At 42.2% G+C, this 20,375-nt stretch overlaps 1 protein-coding gene across 1 annotated transcript; it reads left to right on the top strand.

Annotated features, from left to right (window-relative positions):
• The first annotated feature begins 16,770 nt into the window (after nucleotides 1–16,770).
• Nucleotides 16,771–19,401, top strand: LOC147633703 (large ribosomal subunit protein eL37x-like). Its single transcript, XM_086804710.1, has 4 exons — nucleotides 16,771–16,909; nucleotides 18,645–18,780; nucleotides 18,903–19,004; nucleotides 19,090–19,401. Exons 1-4 carry the CDS (start codon nucleotides 16,907–16,909, stop codon nucleotides 19,134–19,136), a joined length of 288 nt encoding a protein of 95 aa, XP_086660836.1. The 5' UTR covers nucleotides 16,771–16,906; the 3' UTR covers nucleotides 19,137–19,401.
• Nucleotides 19,402–20,375: the final 974 nt, after the last annotated feature.

The raw sequence follows: 20,375 nt of genomic DNA, 5'->3' as shown, positions 1-20,375 counted from the left end.
AAGGGAGGGACGATCTTTTATTACATATGTAAACACTTCTTATACTTTGTATACTTGAGGGTCCTAGGGATGGACGTTAATCATAACATGTTTATACACTAGCCTACCCTAAAGAAAGAGGACCTTACTAGAATGTTGTTAATTATAATTTTGTGTTGCTTATGTAACCATAAGGGTTGTGATATTTATGATATTTATGACTAACTAGGATGTTGGCTATGTTCTTTGTAAGAGGTTAGATGTCGTTATTAACATAGTTTCAAAAATAAATGAGATGCACTCTTTTGATGATCAAGATGTTAGCTAGTCAATATGATCTTTTAATGGTTTTTATGACTAGCTGGCATCATGTTTATATGGGATGTTGATATTAATATATAATGTAATTCAATAAAGAATGAAATGTACCCTTTTTAATTGAGTTTGATGGGGCTATAGTCTAATTGTCATGACATTAAGAGGATTGGGAGAAGACAATCTTATATTACTAAATAGTGTGCTTATGCACACAATGCTATAACCTTTGGAGTAAAGAGTGCTTGAGAAACTTTTCATGCTATACCCTTTGGAATAAAGAGTGCTCGAACAACTTTTAATGCATGGTCCCAACTATTTTTATGCAAGTGCTTATAGATTATTTTCATGTGACCAAAAAATAAAAATAAAAAATTGCAAAGTGCTTATTGAAATGGAAGGGTGCTAGGTAAGTCCTTAACTTTGAAAAACACGCCTTTATTGTGAAGAGTGGCATCTTGTTAGGCTATGTGGTGTTTACTATAGATTAATCAAAAGTGGGGATGATTATTGAAATGCAAGGTTGCTAGTAACTTTGAAAAACATTCCTTTGTTTGTGAAGAGTGGCATCTTGATAGGCTATGTGGTGTTTACTATATGATTTACTTTAGATTAATCAAAAGTGGGGGTGATTAAGTCTTTGAGGTCCTTAGTTAATCTTAAGGAGTTAATCCATTTCATGGTCAAATATAATAGTGTAGTTTCTTTCTATAATATTTAGTGAATGTAGCACACCCAATGTATGTATTGTGACAAAAAAGAACAACAAATTTTTGTGGTCTAAGGAATGTGTTTACAAATGTCTTGGAAGATGAGATTGGAATATGTACATTATAATCAATTTTTTATTGACATAACTCAAGGCTATGGGCTAGCATCAACTAGTGTATTATGCTAGCTAGATGCTCTCTAATGCTAAGATGAATCACCAAACCATCCAAAGTGATTTGTGTTGTAAATAATATTTAGCATTATTTTATTAACTCAATCATCATGGGTGCACAAATGTCTTTCAAAAGATTCTATGGTCACTAGCCATGTGAACAACTACTCCACCAAGGTGGGTTGGGTAAGGCCAAGGATGACTCCTTGGATTTACCTATTCCTCCCTTTTTTGGTTTTCACTTAAGAGGAGATCTAGCACAAAAGTTAATAGAGGGTACCAACTACAAGATTCTAATTACCCTATTCCTACATTTTCTCTCTCGTTCTTTTTCCTCTATCTACTCTAATTGACATTGCTAGGAATGTCCTTGAAGTATTCTTGAACAAGTCTCATGGCCTTTAAAAAATCAAATTTGAGCTCCATTAACTTATTTACTCTTTGCTTGTAAAATTTGGGTGATGGGTGTATGTGTGTGGATGAAAAGTGAAGTGTATTAAAAGGGTGTTTGAATATGAAATGATGTTCAAGTGATGTGTGGTGATATAGCACATAAATGTATAAATGTATTGAGGGGTGTGTGACTATGTGGCTCACAATGTGGGAGGTAGTGGGTAAGGTGATGTGGCACACAATGTGGGTGGTGGGGTAAGGTAAGGTAATGTAATAAGGGACACCGTGTCAATAGTGGGTGGTGGTGGTATGTGAGGTAATGTGGCACACAATGTCAGTAGTGGATGGTGGTAGGTGATATGCACTGTAGTGTTAATTGCTTTGATGCACAAGTTACTCAATGTTCCTTTCCTTTTAAGCATACTCCATGCCATCTCCATAGTTGTACGATTCTTGTGCTCTTCATCATCATTTTGTTGTGAAGTATAAGCAACTATCAATTCGCTCTTGATCCCATGCTCCTTCAATAGGCATTAAATTCTTTAGATCGGAATTGTTCTCCTCCATTTGTTCAAAACTTCTTCAGCCTCTTTCTTATCATTCTCCACCAAACTATTACATATTTTGATTTTTCCAAAAGCTTTAGCCTTACCCCTAGAGAAAATATACCCACATATGTCTACCAAAGTTACCAATGTTGATCAACCAAAAAAGTAAGAAGAACCACCCAATGTAGTGGTTGGCATTTTACCACAAAAATCTATATAGACAAGCTTTAGAGGAGACTTTACACAATTCTTGCTTTTTTGTGAAAATGCATAATACTGACACTTCTTGCCCATCAAATAAGCACAATTCTTGCTTTCTTGTGTGGGATTGCAAGTTGATGATACTTTCCCATCATACAAGCTTCACATTTATCTGACATCTTAGAAGTTAGACGTGCCACAATCCCATTCCTTTGCATATCTTTCAAGACTATAAAACTCAGGTGTCCAAATATTTCATACCATAGTTTAGGCTATAAAAGCGAATAGCTCATACAAGCTCATAAAAGTTGTTGCGCTAGATTCCTCTCCCCATATGACATTACTATTAGCATATGTAATGTGGCACACAATGTCAATAGTGGTGGTATAGATGTGGTGATGTGGCACACTTTTGTGGAATGTGTGGTGAGGCCAGCCAAAGTTTTGTGTGATGATGTTGGCAAATATTTTTGTATCATGATGTGTCACATAGTTTTATATGGCAAGGTGTGTGATAATATGGCGACACTTTTATGTGATAATATGCACAAACTATTGTAGAGTGTGTGGATGATGATGCAGTGCACACTTTTTGTGTGATGATGTGGCACACACTTTTGTGTGATGATGTGCACAAACTATCATAGAGTGTGTGGATGACAATGCGGCGCACACTTTTGTGTGATGATGTGGCACACTTTTGTAGTGTGTGTGTGTATGTGTGTGTGCATGTGATCCAAGGTTGTGTGGAGAGCAAACCAAGTCTCTTCTCCTCTTTTCTTCACCCTCAAGACTGCCTCCTAGTGATACAGTCCAAGATGGGATGCTACCTATTTATACTAATGTATGGATACCATCCTAGAGCCCCTTGGGTATCTCTGGCTTAGATAAAGTAACTTTTGATGCTTCATTAGATAGAGAGAGAGGGGGGGGAGGAGGAGGGAGGGGAGGGTCAAAGAGAGAGGGGAAGGGAGAATGAGGGAGGGTCGAAGAGAGAGGGGGAGGGAGAATGAAAGAGGGTCCAAGAAAGAAGGGGGTGGGAGAATGAGATAGGGATGAGTGAGTGAGTGAGGAGGAGGAGGAGGAGGAGGAGGAGAGGAGGAGAGGAGAGAGAGAGAGAGAGGAGGCAAAAGGAGAATAAGAGAGATGGAAGAGAGAGAGGGCAGAGGGAGGGACAAGGAGAAAAAGATGGTGATGATGAAGTATTATCATCCAACCACGAGAGGCCTAAAAATGCCTATGGGCCACGTAGTTGACAAAAAGAAACACTAAGAAGTTGTGTTCTTCTATGAAGAGGAAGGGAACATGATCACAAAGGAGGAAGGGATATGGCTATATCCAGCTACCAATGATAAAGACCACTATAATGTATGTACCAGAGCGCTCTCATGTGTAGTTAGAGGAGAAAAAGTAGATTGCTCTCATGGGTAGTTGGAGGAGATAGAGTGGATTGCCGGGAGAAACATGACCTGATGTCCATGTAGGCATGATATGTAAGTGTAATGTGTTCCTTGTTTTCAACTACCTTTCCATCATAGAGGGTCCATAATCAGGCCTTTGTTGAATGCTCCTGCCACCATGCCCCAATACCTACGTTATAGGATCGTTTGCAAAGTAGTGTAATAGATCTTCGTACTCATGTCATCATGTGCTTACCTATAGGGGGTTGGGCACAATCAATGCGACAACTTTCCTATATGTGGCCCAACACTATGGATTGAGAGGGAGAGGGGGGAGGGGAGGGGAAGAGAAAGGAAGAGGGAGAGATAGACAAATAGACAGGGGGAGGGGAGGGAGATAGAAAGGAAGAGGAAGAGATAGACAGATAGAGAGGGGGTGAGAGAGAGGGAGACATAGACACACACACACACACACACACACACACACACACATATATATATATATATATATATATATATATATATATATATATATATATATATATATATATATATATATATAGAGAGAGAGAGAGAGAGAGAGAGAGAGAGAGAGAGAGAGAGGGGACTGGGGGGCGACAGAGAGAGACTTATAGAGAGGGGGTGAGAGAGAGGAAGAGAGGGAGAGAGAAATATAGAGGTGATGAGGGAGAGGGAGGGAGAGGGGAGAGGGGGAGAGGGGGAGAGGGGGAGAGGGGGAGGGAGAGATAGACAAATAGAGAGGGGGAGAGGTGAGGGAGAGATAGACAAATAGAGAGGGGGTGAGAGAGAGGAAGAGATAGACATATAGAGAGGGGATGGGGTGAGGGAGGGAGAAGAATTGTGGGATGCAAGTATGCCTTTTCCCAAATGTGTGTGTGTGAGAGAGAGATAGATGATGATGCTGACGCATTGGGTTGGTCAGGGCTAGGAGAGGGAGGGGAGTGTTGAGAAATGTGGTGCCAGAGAGCACAAGGAAGAGGCAGGGAGTGAGTTGAGTAAGCCAAGAAAGTGCAAAGCCTAGCATGAAGCCACATGAGCAAAGGGATTTATCCCACATTGATGTACAAGCCCAAAGGTGTACCTCCTCATATAAAAGAGGGACATTTCAAGTTTTTTATGAGTACAAGTTCTTGTAACCTCATTGAACTTGAGTCTAATCTTAATTAGCACACACTCATAATGAGTCTCCTTCATTTCTATCCACATTAGACTAGTAATGTCATTAGAGTAGATTAGTGTGTGATTAGGAAGCATAGTTAAGAGACCTTGATCCATGCTTTTAACATGGTATCAGAGCTTAGGTCTAGCTTAGTCAAAGAGAGACATTATGTCATTAGCACTAATCTCTTTCATTAGGGTTATTATGTTGGTCTTTTTAGTTTAGAGTCCTTTATCTCTCTTTAGGTTCTCAAAGAGAGACATTTCTTGTGCTTCTTGTTTGTTGTTGAGAGGGAGTAGAGTAGAGAGAGAATGCACGAAGCTCCATAAGCGAGCTCAAGCTGTGACAAGTTAACAGCACAAGATTTGTCAATCACTAAAGCAAACTTCAACTTATCAAAGGCACTCAAACACATCGAAGACCATCAAAATGGAATATTCTTCTTGAAAGAGAAGCAAGCTTGGTATATCAAGGAATAAAGATTTGATACCACCCTGTCAAACCTAAGAATCCTTTGACTTCCTTTACCATCTTTGATTTTGGCTAGTCAATAATAGCTTGTATGTACTGAGATCAGCTGGCTATTCTATCTCTTGACAATATGGACCCTAGATATTTAATTCGGTTGGTAAAGAAGGTACATTTACTCTTCTTAGCAAAAACTTCGTGCTTTCTGAGGGTTTCTAGGACTTTATGTGCATGCTTCTTTATGATCAACTACATTCTTGGAGTAGACCAGAATATCATCAAACAATACCAAAATGAAATCGATGCTCTCTAAAGATTTCTTGCATTAATCAAAGGTAGCAAGGTAATTAGTTAATCAAAATGGCATTACTCGTGAACTCATAATGTCAATATCTGGTATTAAGAATTGTCTTAAGAATATCCTACTCCTAATCCTAATCTGATAATACCCTAACTTTAAGTCAATCTTTGTAAATATCTAGGCTCCATGTAGTCTTCTTAATCTTGATTTGATAATACCTTGACTTTAAGTCAATCTTTGTAAATATATAGGCTCCATCTAGTCTATCTAATAGCTCATCTATTCTGGAAATAGGATATTTATTCTTAATGTAAGTTGATTCAATCCTCAATAATCAATATACAATCTGAGAGTCCCGTCCTTCTTCTTATGGAAAAGAACTAGCGCACCCCAAGGGAATAGACTTGACTGGGTTGAATAAAGCCTTGTTCCAAAAGTTTCCCTAAGTGGTCCCTGATAGCATCGGGGTGAAATAAACAATTGAGTGCTTTCTAAATGAACCAAAAGCTTAAAAACTTTACCTTGGAAATTGGTTGGGGTTTAAACTACTGAAAAGTTGTTGGTTCTCACCGTGGTTCTCAACGGAAGGCATTCTACAAGAAAAATATTTCTTTTATTTTCTCAAGATTTTTATTGTATTGTGAGGGAAAAATTTCAACCTTGGGATTTAAAAAGCTAGAAATGATGATATTGGCCTGCAATTACAAATTTTCTACGAAGGGAGATATAGATTAAGATGGTAAAGCCTGACTAAATACACATCCATGGTAAAGAGACTTATGCCACGAATCCTATACACCTTTACAAAATAACATTTTCTATAATCATGGCTAAGCTTAGAATCGAGGCATAATATAGAAGATAGTCTATGTTTATTACCACAATAAACTTTTCTTCATCCTTACCCCACTGGGGACACCACATGTATAGCGATGATAAGGCTGCTCAAAGTAATATTCTTTGTAATTGAGATAGACTATATCTATCACCACGATATTCTTTTCTTTGTCCTCATCCCACTGGGGACACCACATGAATAAGATAGATTATGTCTATCACCACAACAAACTTTTCTTTGTCCTCGTCCCACTAGGGACGCCACATGAATAGCGATTAATAATGCTGCCTAAAGTAATATTCTCTATATTTGAGATAGAAAGTTGTGGGGCCTCTCTATCACTAGTCAAATACTAAAATGCAACTTGGATCAAAAGTTTTATCTAAGTACATCAAAAGAACGACCAAGCCTTGCTCTCATGGGGTGATGATATGTTTTATTCCAAAATTTTTATCTAAGTACATCGAAAGAACAACCAAGACTTGCTCTCATGGGGCAGCGATACATGTAAATGCACATTATAGTAAACCCGATCTCAAAGGCTCAACTAACATTTGAGATCCTTTATCAAGGAATATAACTCCTAAGAGTCCTATACATCAAGCTATGAGCTCTAAGATCTCATCAAAGCAGTTCGTTAAAGAACTATCCCTCTCACAACATCCAATTGAATAAGGATCATTACAAGGGCAATGTTCTCCACCGATCTCTCATCCTAGCTAAAGGGTACCATGATCCACCGATCTCTCATCGTGGGGGGGGCTACTACATGGCACCAGGATCCACTGTCCCGAGTATCACTTATTCTCTAATCATCAACAGTGGGCGGTCGAAAACTATAGGCTCTCAAAGTGTCAGGCCAGGGTGCCTCAATTTACACAATGAGCTAAGGAAAGAAGGTGCTCAAAGGCAAAGGCTATCATGTAATCCTCCAAAGGTAACTCAAGGACTCCCGATAGATTAGTTCTTGACATCTGTTGCTCCATCTGAAGAGAAACCTAATAAAATACCAAAAGTTCTAGTTCTGATATGATAAAAGCACACCTAATATCGTAATCCCATGTCTAAAAATAGCTTGGCTCTGATACCAACAGTGATGCCCATACCCCTCCATCTATGGAAACAAAATCACACTAAGGGTATAAAGCAACTCCCTTGAGGCCTCATGGCATCATGTGTCCTAGCATTTGGCTATTCTGCCAGTTTGACCATAACAATCCTTATATGCAGGACAGGTAAATGATTGCTCCCTATGTCTTCTCTTCATAAATCTCACAAGTAGGTCACATCAAGCAACTCCTCGTCGAGACTCAAAAAGATGTCCGAACTCCTCGATTATAAAGGTAATTCTTTTATCCCTATTTATGATTGTCAAACTACTCGTCCCATATTTTTCTCATTCTAAAACACTAGTTTCTTTTATTTTGGAAAGTACTTGCAACTTGAGTCCACCTAACTACCCACTTTTCAGTGTTTAATTATTTTTCTACTTCGACTAGATCCATAGGCTCATCCTAGCCCCATCCAATCCCATGGGTCTAGCCTTTCACCCTCCACTGGACCAATGAAACTACTGTGAACTCACACCTATAATTGAGATTTTACCACTTTACTTGCACATACAACATAAGGTAAGTTCACACATGCCACTTAAGGTTAGTTTACACACGCAGTCCTTTCATAAAAGAAAAAGATATAATTCTTTTCATCTCTATGCATATATCATATGTCCACATCAATGTCACATCATCATCATAAATCTCCTCACACCACGGCCGTGATCCTTAGACTAGGGTGATATGCACCAACGAGCCTGAATGCACCGTGGTGGAGGAGCCCTACATGTCAGAGTTACTTCTATTGGTTATCACCTATCCTAGAAGCATGAACACCCTAGGTACTAGCCTCAGGAGCCACATATGTCTAGTACTAGCATGTATACTTAGCCACCAGGCAGCACTACCTTACCTGCTTCACTCCGGAGCCACTTCTTGTCCATCACATCAATTGTGCCAGGAGCACATCCACATTCCGATGAGAGGGGTCAAGGTCTTAGATGATTGCTTTCATGTGATGCACCCCACAGATGATACCCACACATCAATCCAAAAACTTGCGTGGTACCTTCACAAGCTTCCATAAATAAATAAACACATATACATCACATGAATACAATATTCCAAATAAACAATCACATATGCATCACATGAATATAGCATTCCAAATAAACAAACACATATGCATCACATGAATATAGTATTCCAAATAAATAAGGAGATTTCTAGACAATATACACTATGTTTATATCCGAAGTAGTGTAAATCATCGGCAAACCATAACATATCAAATGAGGTGTTCTCAAGATTTTCCCTTCCTTGGAATCTCTATTCCATAAGTTAAACTATTCAATTTCAATCAGGGTCCTTTGCATACAAAGAAGGTCACTCTAAGGTCATTGATCTGCTTCTCTTATTTAAATTTATCTTTATATTGAAAATCCCTAAGGGTCTCTCACCATTTTTAAGGACTTTTCCTTCCTTGAACGTTCCTATAAAATTATCCCTCCAACCATAACATATCAATGAGGTGTTCTCAAGATTTTGCCTTCCTTGGAATCTCTTCCTAGTCTCTATTCCATAAGTTAAACTATTCAATTTCAATCAGGTCCTTTGCATATAAAGAAGGTCATTCTAAGGTCATTGACCAACTTCTCTTATTCGGGATTTATCTTTATGTTGAAAGTGTCAGAATATGCAGCGGAAATGATATCCAAACTTGGGTAGACAAGAGCAAGTAGACTGTAGAAAATAATCAGCACAAGAAACACAGAGAGATGTGTGTAAACTCTTCTCTATACACAAGATCCCGAAGATACTGAATGAGAAAGTGGAGGAGGATGGGGGGCAATATATACAAGCCCATGAGGGCAGTCGGCCAGCACTAAAAAGTGCCCACGACTAGGTAAATGTCCACGACTGCTGAAAATAGCAGTCGGCCAGCATCTGATGCCCTACGCCTGTGCAGAACAAGTCGGCCAGCACTCAGACAGCCCACGACTGATACAGATGCAGTCGACCAGCTTCAGAGTGCTCCTGGCATCAACTGGCAGCCCTCCAGCCACTAGAAAAAAATGAGAAAAATAGGGAAAAAATACGGGGAGTGTGGAAAAATGATATACGAGCGGGCACACCCACAACAGAGGCCCTGGTGTATACAAATAGACAGGAGATGACTTCTAACACCCCCTCTCAGCTCCTGGCTGTGTAACCAACCCCAGGGAGCTGGAGTGCCGCCTGAGCGTTGCCTGAGCGTAGCCTGAGGTAGAGACTTCGTGAAGAGGTCCGCCGCATTGTCCTCCGTCGAACAATAAAGTAGCAAGATGTCACCCGCCAAGATCTTCTCACGAACAAAGTGATACTGTATCTCTATATGCTTGGTCCGGGCATGGAAAACCGGGTTCCGAGCAATAGATATACAACTCTAGTTATCACACTGGATGACTGTGGGCTCCCTCTGTGGAAACCCCATCTCGCCAAGCAGCCTCCGCAGCCATACAACCTCACAAGCAGCACCACAAGCAGCCCGATACTCTGCCTCTGTCGAAGAAAGGGCAATAGTTGGCTGCTTCTTGCTGCTCCAAGAAACCGCTCCTGAGCCGAGGGTAAAAGTGTATCCTGAAGTAGATCTCCTCGTGTCTGGATCTCCTCCCCAATCTGAGTCACTCCAACCTTGGAGCTTGACTCCATTCCCTCCTGTGTAAAAGAGTCCCAGATCCTTCGTACTCTGCAGATACCGCAAGATCCGCAATCCTGCGTCCCAATGAGTCTTCAATGGCGTCTGCATAAAAGAGCTCAACAGCCCCACGGAGAAGCTCAAGTCCAATCTGGTGTTCAGCAACCAGATCAATGAACCAACCAGCTTCCGGTACTGCGAGGCATCAACTGGCTCACAAGGATCTGTAACGGTTAACTTTGTGTAATAGGCTTGCAGTTTTCCATCCCAAAGGCCTCAAGCAACTCATGAACATACCGCTGCTGAGAGACGAAAAACCTCCTCTGGGTCTACCAGATCTCCAATCCCAAGAAGAAGTGGAGTAAGCCTAAGTCGGTCATCTCAAACTCCTTTGACAAGGCAGCCTTCGTCACTCCAATGTGCTCCACATGACCGCCGGTGAGAATGAGATCATCCACATAAAGGATGATGAGTGTGACCATGCCGCGTTCCCGAAAGAGATACAGGTTCGGATCTGCAACCGATCTATGGATTTCAGTCCGAATAAAGAAGGAATCAATCTTCTGATTCCAAGCCCGCGGAGCCTGTTTAAGACCATACAAGGCCTTACGTAACCTGTAAACCATCCCTTCCGATCCTGGAACAATGAAGCCTGGAGGCTGCTCTACGTACACCTCCTCCTGCAGGTCACCATTAAGGAACGCCGATTTTACATCCATCTGGTACACGGGCCACCTCTGAGAAGAAGCAAGGGCAAGAACGGTCCGAATCGTGGTCATCCTCGCTGTCGGTGCAAAGGTATCCTCGTAGTCGATGCCTGGCCGCTGAGCATAACCCTTAGCCACGAGCCTGGCTTTGTGTTTGTCCACCGACCCATCAGCCGCGTACTTGGTCTTAAAGACCCATTTGACACCAATGACTGACCGCTTCGACGGCCTCGGTACCAACTCCCAAGTGTTGTTCTTCTCGATGGCGTCAAGTTCCACCTGCATGGCTTCCCTCCAAGTATCCTGTGAAAGGACTTCCTTTACGGAAGTGGGCTCTTTATCCCGCATGATACGAGACATAAGAGCATAGTTCACCTGAAGAAGCTCCGCCGTGTTGCTTTTATCTCGAACTCGATGTGATCTTCGAGGGCCGTCCTCTGTGGTCCACTCGGAGGGTAGCTCCGTGACACCTGACTCCCGAAGGGTGTCCATCAACCACCTAGGTACTCGAACAGATCGTGGAGCCTCCTGTGGTCGCGGGGGCTCAACTCCAGCTGCGGGCTCAACCTCCTGTGATGACTGAGGTGGATCAACTGGAGTGGTAGACTGGGAATCATCATCAGACTCTGGATCTCCAAGAAGTGGCGGCTCCTCGACAGTGGATGCTGGAACATGCTCGTCAAAGACCACATCCCGGCTGACAACAATCTCGTTCCTCTCTGGATCATACAACCTGTATCCCTTGGAAAGAGAGTTATACCCCACAAATACCAGCTTGCGGGACTTGGAGTCAAGCTTCCCCCTCTGCTTCTTTGGAATATGTACATACGCGTCACTCCCAAAGACACGGAAGTGCGAGACATCGGGTTTCCTGCCAAAATATGCCTCAAATGGAGTCATATGGGGTACAGAAGTCGTCGGAGAGCGGTCAATGGTATGGACAGCTGTTGCCACAGCCTCACCCCAAAGTGGACGAGGAAGATCACGATGCTCCAACATAGTCCTCGCCATCTCCACCACAGTCCTGTTCTTACGTTCAACAACTCCATTCTCCGAAGGCGATCCGGTATTGGCCAATTCCCTCTTGATGCCATGATCTGCACAAAACCGAAAGAATACAGTCGAGGAGAATTCCCCTCCTTTGTCAGCCCTGAGAGTCTTGACCTGAAATCCAGACTCTTTCTCCACCATCACGTGCCAATCCTTGAACCGAGCAAAAGCCTGGTCCTTCTGTGAAAGAAAGTAGACCCACGTGAATCTGGTACAATCATCAACAAGCAGCATGAAGTAGAGAGATCCTCCCAAGGATGGTATCTGCTGTGGTCCACACAAGTCAGTGTGAATCAACTCCAAAGGTTTCGAAGCCCGCCTGGAAGCCTGCTTCGGAAAGGATTCCCTGTGCTGCTTACCACATATGCAAGAACTGCAGCATCCTTGCCGACTACCAACATCTGGCAAGCCAACCACCATCTGGTCCCGGAAGGCGCGCCTCAAAGCATCCACATTTAAGTGGCCAAAACGAAAGTGCCACAAATCTCCGACCTGAGAGCCTGTCAGTGAGGAGAGTGCAGAGAGCTTGTAGATGCCGTTCTCCACACTGCCTTCCCAAACAACTTTGCCTGTCTCACGGTCCCTTAGAGCAACTGAATGCTCCTCAAATTCCACCCGAAAGCCAGTCTTGCATACCTCATGCACTGACAAAAAATGAAAGCCCAGAGCAGGGACATAAAGAACACGGGAAGCATGCTTGCCCCCCTTGCCGTCGGGAATGATCTCCATCCGGCCCTCACTATGAATCGGAATAGTGGAGTTATCACCAATAAAGATACGACCTGACTGCCGCTTCAGATCCAGGAAGAAGTCACGGGATGGAGTCATGTGCCTGGAAGCACCACTGTCAAGAATCCATTCCCGAGTATCCTTTGCGGTGAAGCCAACTGCCTCCTCGCTTGAAGACGATGAATCATCAGAGTCCACCATCTCCAAGTGCACAAATGCCGGAGTCTTTGCAGCTGAGGCTGAGGACTCAGCACTCTTCCCTGTCCGCTTAGGGCACTTCCTCCAGTAGTGGCCTTTCTCGCCACAATCATTACAAGATCTTTCGGCCTTCAGCTTCTCTCGTTCTGGATCAGGCTTCTTCTCGGAAGACTTATCTGGTGAAGCCTTCCCTTTGCCCTTGTTGGTATTACGGCCTTTCGACCGTTGGCCAGTTAAGGCCTCCGAGAACCTCCGCCCGTGAGGAGGGTTCGTGAAACGTTCCTCCTGGTCCAAGACCATTGGCACAAGCTCCTCCCAAGTAATGGTGCTGAGCCTGCCACTAGTGATCAACGAGGAATAGAAAGCGGAATACTGACCAGGCAAGTGGGAAAGTAACGTGATGGCCATATCTTCGGACGATATCTCTTTCCCAGCTTGAAGGACTTCCTGCTGAAGGGCCTGCAGCTTGTTAATGTGTTCCCGCATCGTCGAAGACTTTGCAAGGTTCATAACCCGCATCTGCACTTCCAAGGATATCCGCTTCATGGGTGACACCCTGTTGTACAAAGAAGCCAAGTGCTCCCATATGCCTCTCGCCAGCGTCATGTGCTTCACATGGTTGATCACCTGTGGTGTGCAATTGAGGAATATAAATGACCGGACCCTGGCGTTGACACGGTCCCACATTTGTGCCTGTGCCTCTCGGTCCTTCCTCGCTGATAAAACCTCCCCTTCCTCAGCTTCCGGCCTTGGCACCCCTTTGATAATAAAATCAGCAAGATCATATGACTCCAGAACTGACTCCATCATGACCTTCCAGATGCCATAATTAGACCCGTCCAACTGACGATCCACTGGGAACGTGGGGAGAGTCGGAATCTTCACGTGCTTCTCTGCCATTTCGAGTAAATCTGCCATCTCGGAGAGTAACCTGAAAGGGTGCGTGGGTGGGAAAAATCTGAAAATCAGAAAATATGCAAGTGGCTGTCCAGCCCCTCTGCCCGCCTTCCTCTTGCACCTTCACTTCCCGTTCAACCCGAAACAGTCCACTGATCAGCAACCTGTTGCTCCCCCTCTTGCTCAGAAAAATGCCCAAGATCTCCTAGAGCCTAGGGCTCTGATACCATGTCAGAATATGCAGCGGAAATGATATCCAAACTTGGGTAGACAAGAGCAAGTAGACTGTAGAAAATAATCAGCACAAGAAACACAAAGAGATGTGTGTAAACTCTTCTCTATACACAAGATCCCGAAGATACTGAATGAGAAAGTGGAGGAGGATGGGGGGCAATATATACAAGCCCATGAGGGCAGTCGGCCAGCACTAAAAAGTGCCCACGACTAGGTAAATGTCCACGACTGCTGAAAATAGCAGTCGGCCAGCATCTGATGCCCTACGCCTGTGCAGAACAAGTCGGCCAGCACTCAGACAGCCCACGACTGATACAGATGCAGTCGGCAGCTTCAGAGTGCTCCTGGCATCAACTGGCAGCCCTCCAGCCACTAGAAAAAAATGGGAAAAATAGGGAAAAAATACGGGGAGTGTGGAAAAATGATATACGGGCGGGCACACCCACAACAGAGGCCCTGGTGTATACAAATAGACAGGAGATGACTTCTAACAGAAAGTCCCTAAGGGTCTCTCACCATTTTTAAGGACTTTTCCTTCCTTGAGGCTCCTAAAAATTATCCCAACCTTAATTTCTTGGATTCATTTCCCTTGATATCATTAGGGTGTCAAATTTTTGACAAAACTTAAGGACTTGGCCTTTTTGAATTAAGCACATCCAATCCTTGCCTTTGTGAATTAAGCACATCCAATCCTTGCTTTTTCTATTCTTGACTTTGGTCCTATATTTTATTTATTACTAAGGATCATTTAATTTGGTCTCTTTAGTGCACTCGAGACTTTCCTTCTAAGATAAACTTTGCACTTGATTAAGGTACTCCTAATCTCCTAGATTTAAAGATTAATCAAGATTTTATCTCTCTAAGGATTTGCCTCCTTGGGAGAGATTGATCCAATCTAATAACATCTACACAATTTGGTTTTCTAAAGTCAATTCTAGGGGTTTTTTGGGCTATTCTTAACCTTAACCTTACCTATGCACATGGATAATTTTTTGCTCTCTCTAAAATTATCTTTCTAGAATTTTCTCTCTCTAGAATTCTTGATTATCCACCACACGAAAGAAAGGAATTCTAAACTTGAATCTTGACAATCCCTAATTTTTCTTAAATGAAGATATTTATGTCATCTTAGTACTATTTTCATCTGTCTATATCCCTAATCCTACTTTCTCTCTCCAGGCATGGGTAACCCTAAATTCATAATTTAAATCTAATTCTCCAAATTAATCTTCATCATTTATAATTGAATCTAAAACCTTGTCTAGACTTAGATTTACCTTAATTTAGAGCATAGTTCGAAGAAAAAACTCATGGATTTCTCTTTTTTGGAGGAGGTATATTTGAAAATGGGATGCACTCTCTACATGCACCATTAGTTAACTCATGCAATTTAACCTTCGGCTTTCATGCATCCACCCATTTTCTCATGCACTAAACTACTCTACATGCACCCACCCATACATCTAGTCAACTCCCACATTTATGCATGGGTTAGAGTTATCTATTAGTTCACTATGCTTAACTCCACATTAACTTTTATTTTTCTCCCCAAAAATTATCGCTAATGTTTCTCCACTCACCATTTAAGCTTTCGACCTTTCACCCATTTAACCTTGAAATTAATTAAATTATTGCTAATGTTTTTTCACTCACCTTTTAACCTTAGACTTTCAATCTTTCACCCATTCAACCTTGAAATTGATTAAATGTGCACTCTATTCACATCCTTTGCCACCATAGGTTAATGCACACATATTCCCTTGCATATTTTTATGGATGATTTTTAGTATTATTTTATTCTTTGATTTCTTTTAGAATTCTTTGTTAATTTTATTCTCTTTCTAACCCCAATGTGTAGGGGGTGCACATGTGTATGTACACATGGGAAATGACAAAACTGATTTTTGCACATGGCAACTTGGTTATTAACACTAAATTTTATTTTCTAATTTCTTATTTTTCTTAAGCTTCCTAGTTTCTCATAAAAATGCATATCTTATTAAAATTTCTCATTCTCTCACTAGAAATATACATCCAAAAATTAATATCTCAAGTACACTAGGATAAGGGGAGAGAGAGAGAGAGAGAGAGAGAGAGAGAGAGAGAGAGCTCTCTCTCTCTCTCTCTCTCTAGACCCTTCATCACAAGGTTTAGCTCTCTCTCTCTCTCTCTCTCTAGACCCTTCATCACAAGGTTTGAGCACATATAAATGTGTGCTCACAACATGCAGTAGACCACCCCGACCCCCCCCCCTCTCTCTCTCTCTCTCTCTCTCATGTACGCAGAAATGGTTGTGTGTTCGTAGTCTCGCATGCACTACACTAGGACTTTTAGTAGAGCGGAACCTTCGTAGGCAAGGTTGCATTGAGAGGGGAAGGCATCGAGGAAAAGACTACAGAATTATCTTGCGAGGAGAGAGAGAGAGAGAGAGAGAGAGAGAGAGAGAGAGAGAGAGAGAGAGAGAGAGAGAGAATTATTGCATGCAATAGAGATTACAGCCACCCATAAACTTGCCATCTCATAAAATTCTTATAGATTTATTTGCTTTAAAGAAACCTTATAGATTGCTTGCTTAAAATTCTTGTTTGAAAAAAACCTTAGAAAAAAATCACTTTGAAGTTCTTAGTACACTATATATATTATATTAATCCAAATGTTTTGGTGCCTTAACCTGAAAACCAAACCTTTTAAAAAACATATAGAGGTGAGAAATTTTTGAGGGGGCTCTGTTATGTCCTACACACTCTTGGCCCACTTTTAACAAAACCCTAAATATATGGGACCAAAATTTCATTTACGCAAGTAGTAAGGTCTCTCCTGCTACAGAATACTGCAGCGGCCTGCCCATCAGCCATGGTATGTGCTTGCCCTATCGTCCCTCCTCTTGATATCGTTGTCTCCTACTCTTTGCTTCTGCGGAAAAGTGGCAGGTCTGTGTGAGCATGAATGGATCTGATGTAAGAAGGGCAATGTGTAAAGAATAGATCTCTATGTCAGATGGGTCTGTTTTGGGCTGCGGGGCGAGAGAGCGAAGGGAGTGGCGATAATGGTGGTGATTATGAAGAGTAACATCATAAGGGCGACAACGATATGGTAGTTTGAGAGAGTGAGAGGCATGTCTAGGGTTGTATTTGAGAGAGATCGGATTGAATGAAATTGTGTTATTGACCGTAGGAGGCCCCCTATTGGGCCTTTAATAGCAGCTTAAGCTGTAGACAAATAGTCTCCGGCCGATGTGAAGTAAGTGCAAGATGCCATGATAGACACAGGCATAAAAAATTGCATCTAAACCCTAGGTCTCAGTCCTGGACCGGCTGGGGTGAGGTACTGCTGGTGATCAAATACGGTTGCAAAGTTAGCAAGGGCTGCATCTATCCTTTTGCTGATCTGAAAAAAGCTGCTGCAAGTTCTTACATCTCTGGAGAATTTGAGATAACTGTGTCCTCATGGTTGAGTAGGCCTGGCATGTGAGGACAGGGTGTTCTTGAGTCTCCTCAACATGTGGTTGACATAGAGTGCACATAAAGACTGTCTACTGACTGCTCCTCCCAAGATCTGGCTTCAATGCCCAATCTATACGATCATATGCAGAGCAGTGTAATTGCCCTCTGGCTCGTGCTGGCATAGGTATATGGATATGTGGTTGAGCGTAGATGTGTCCCATATATACATGGTCCAGTAATTGGGGTGAATGTGCATGCAATAACAGTTGAACTTGGGCTGTTTTTGTGCTATCCTTCATTTCCGATTGTATATGGATGTGTGGTTGAGTGCAGCTGTGTCCCGTGTGTACATGGTCGACTAATCGAGGTGAATGTGCATGCAATAACAGGAGAACCTGTACTTTTTCTGTGATATTCTCCATCTTTGATTTACAGCATCCAGTAGATGTAGATGACTCTGCTCTCTTTTCATCTTTTTGGGAGCAAGGTCTACCCATCTCCAAAACCATGTCCCTATATGTAGGACTCACCCTGAAGTTGATAAGAATGATTACTGATCAGGTTCATTCTCCACATTAGCATCCTCTGACCATAGATCAGTTTTTTTGATGATGTCTAAGAGTGGTCAGGATGATAGTGGTTATGAAGAGGGGCGAGAAACTGTGATAGTAAAGAGTGGTAATCATGGCAATTTGGATTGTATTGAAAGGGTTCGAAGAGTCTAGCTGAGAAATGTGCAAGCATGGGCCTGAAGTAGTGTGAACTGTGGTACGCTAACTGGGTCCTCTGATAGTTCTATAGTCTTGTGGGTTGACTACCATGAGTATATAACATGTACGTTCCTAAAAGGTGAATTTGGGCATGTTCCTGAATTCATCTAGGTATATATATACATGTGCCACAGCCTCCATGCTAATTTGCACAAACCCAAACAATTTGTTAGACCAGTCACCAAATTTAGTACCGTCGATGCAAGTAATCTTTCTATGGCTTAGAGAACAGCGAGAGTGCAGATTTTACCATCATGCTATGTCATGCTTTGCTGATTTGCATGTCCTTTTGTGCTTCCTGATCTATCTGCAGTGACCTTGCTCTGGAACTATATGAATCGGATGCTCAGCCTTGTGTTACTGTTTTTTTATATACAGGGCAAGGGAACGGGTAGCTTTGGTAAGCGGAGGAACAAGTCACACACGCTGTGCAGGCGGTGTGGACGTACTAGTTTTCACATTCAGAAGAGCCGGTGTGCAGCTTGTGCCTACCCTGCCAAGCGGATTCGGCATTGTACGTATCAGAATGTGTTACTTTAAGTGTAGAAAATGTTATGGACGGAAATGGGTGTCCAATATAAATTATAAGGCATTTTAAAAGTTACATTTAACCATGGGTTCGACCGAGTTTGCCAGATAATTGGAGTTTGAAGGCCATCCGGAGGAAAACCACTGGAACGGGGAGAATGCGGCACCTCCGACACTTGCCTAGACTCTTCAAGAACAATTTCAGAGAGGGTAATTATTACGGCTTATATGTTTTTAGTATCAGGGAAGCAGGAGTTACATTAGCTCATACACTATTTAATTGACATCATTGTAGGTACTGTAGCACCTTCTAAACAGTCAAAGGCTGCTGCCATGGGATGAAAGGATACGTTCTCATTGGGGGGATTTTTGGCAACAAAGTAAATGTAATTTTGACTTGGAGCCATGATGCCATGCTATCTTCCCCATCAAGGATGTAGTTAGTCATCTTTCTTGACGTTAATGCTCTATTGTTTTAGTTTCTGCACTGTTAACTTGAATGTTCGTTGACTAGTCCCTTGACATTGATGCTCTACCTCAGGAAAAAATGTTTTAAGGCAAATATATTCGTCATCCAAGGTGGTTAATGAGAGTTGAATTACTGTTATTATGAGTGTCATGGTACTTAAGTAGTTTTTCAAATGTGAATGGGTAATATTACCTATTCTTAATGGTACCTATTATTGGCTTTTGGTCAAGTTCTCTTCCTAACCGTGCCTTTTTAATTGGCACAGCGGAGTAGTGTCATTGTTTCCAATAAGATATGCAAATTTCCATCTCCTCGTCCACTTCTAAAATAAAGGCTTCTCCTTGTTGGTAGGATTGCTCTCGACACTCCTTCTCATTGTTATCATTGTTATCCGGAAGATTTGCATACCTATCACATTCAAGATACGTGCTTTCTTTGATGTTAACTTTTGAGAAGGCACTGAGTGTGTTTTTATAGCTGGAAGTGATTTCTTTCATTACATGGTGGTTTGCCTCGTTGATGTTTGCAAGCATTTAACCCAGTTGTTTTCTAGGTTTTCTTGTTGAGTGATGTTGGAAGGTGATGTTTCTTTATGGGTGCATTAAGCTTGGCATATCAATGGGGGGGATTGAGAAGGAAGAGAGTCTGGCAGGTGGATGGGTGCTTTTGCTACTGCCAAGGGTTGCCAACTGCAAGTGTGTTTGAGTCCTTGTAGATGCTTGGCATTGTGGAAGGTGAGGAGGACAAGAGTTGGACCAGAGGGTGGGGGGAGCTCTTGAGACTTGAAACATGCGTGGAGTTGGTGAGGGAGGGTTGTGATGGCCTATGTTAATCAAAGAGGAGGTGAAATGAAATGTCATGCACAAGCAAAAAAGACCTATCCATGCATGCTTGTCGTGGTTGCTGCTGTTGCTTTGGTCCAAAGAGTTGCTTCTATAGTGCTGCAAAAGAGTTATCATATTGTGGAGCAGCTGTGTCAGTGTGGACTCTTGATGGGCAATGATGGAAGAAAAAGGTTTTCCAGGCTTGAGCCATCATAGCAAACAATCTCATTGATCAATGGTGGAGATCTTCAGCTTTTAAAATTAATGAAATTGTTACCTACATTTCTC

The sequence above is a fragment of the Cibotium barometz genome, chromosome 11, assembly GCF_041138505.1.
Source record: "Cibotium barometz isolate CiBa-2024 chromosome 11, ASM4113850v1, whole genome shotgun sequence".
Taxonomy (NCBI): Eukaryota; Viridiplantae; Streptophyta; class Polypodiopsida; order Cyatheales; family Cibotiaceae; genus Cibotium; species Cibotium barometz.
The sequence above is the reverse complement of the archived record's forward strand: the minus strand, read 5'-3'. Positions and strand labels throughout refer to the sequence as shown.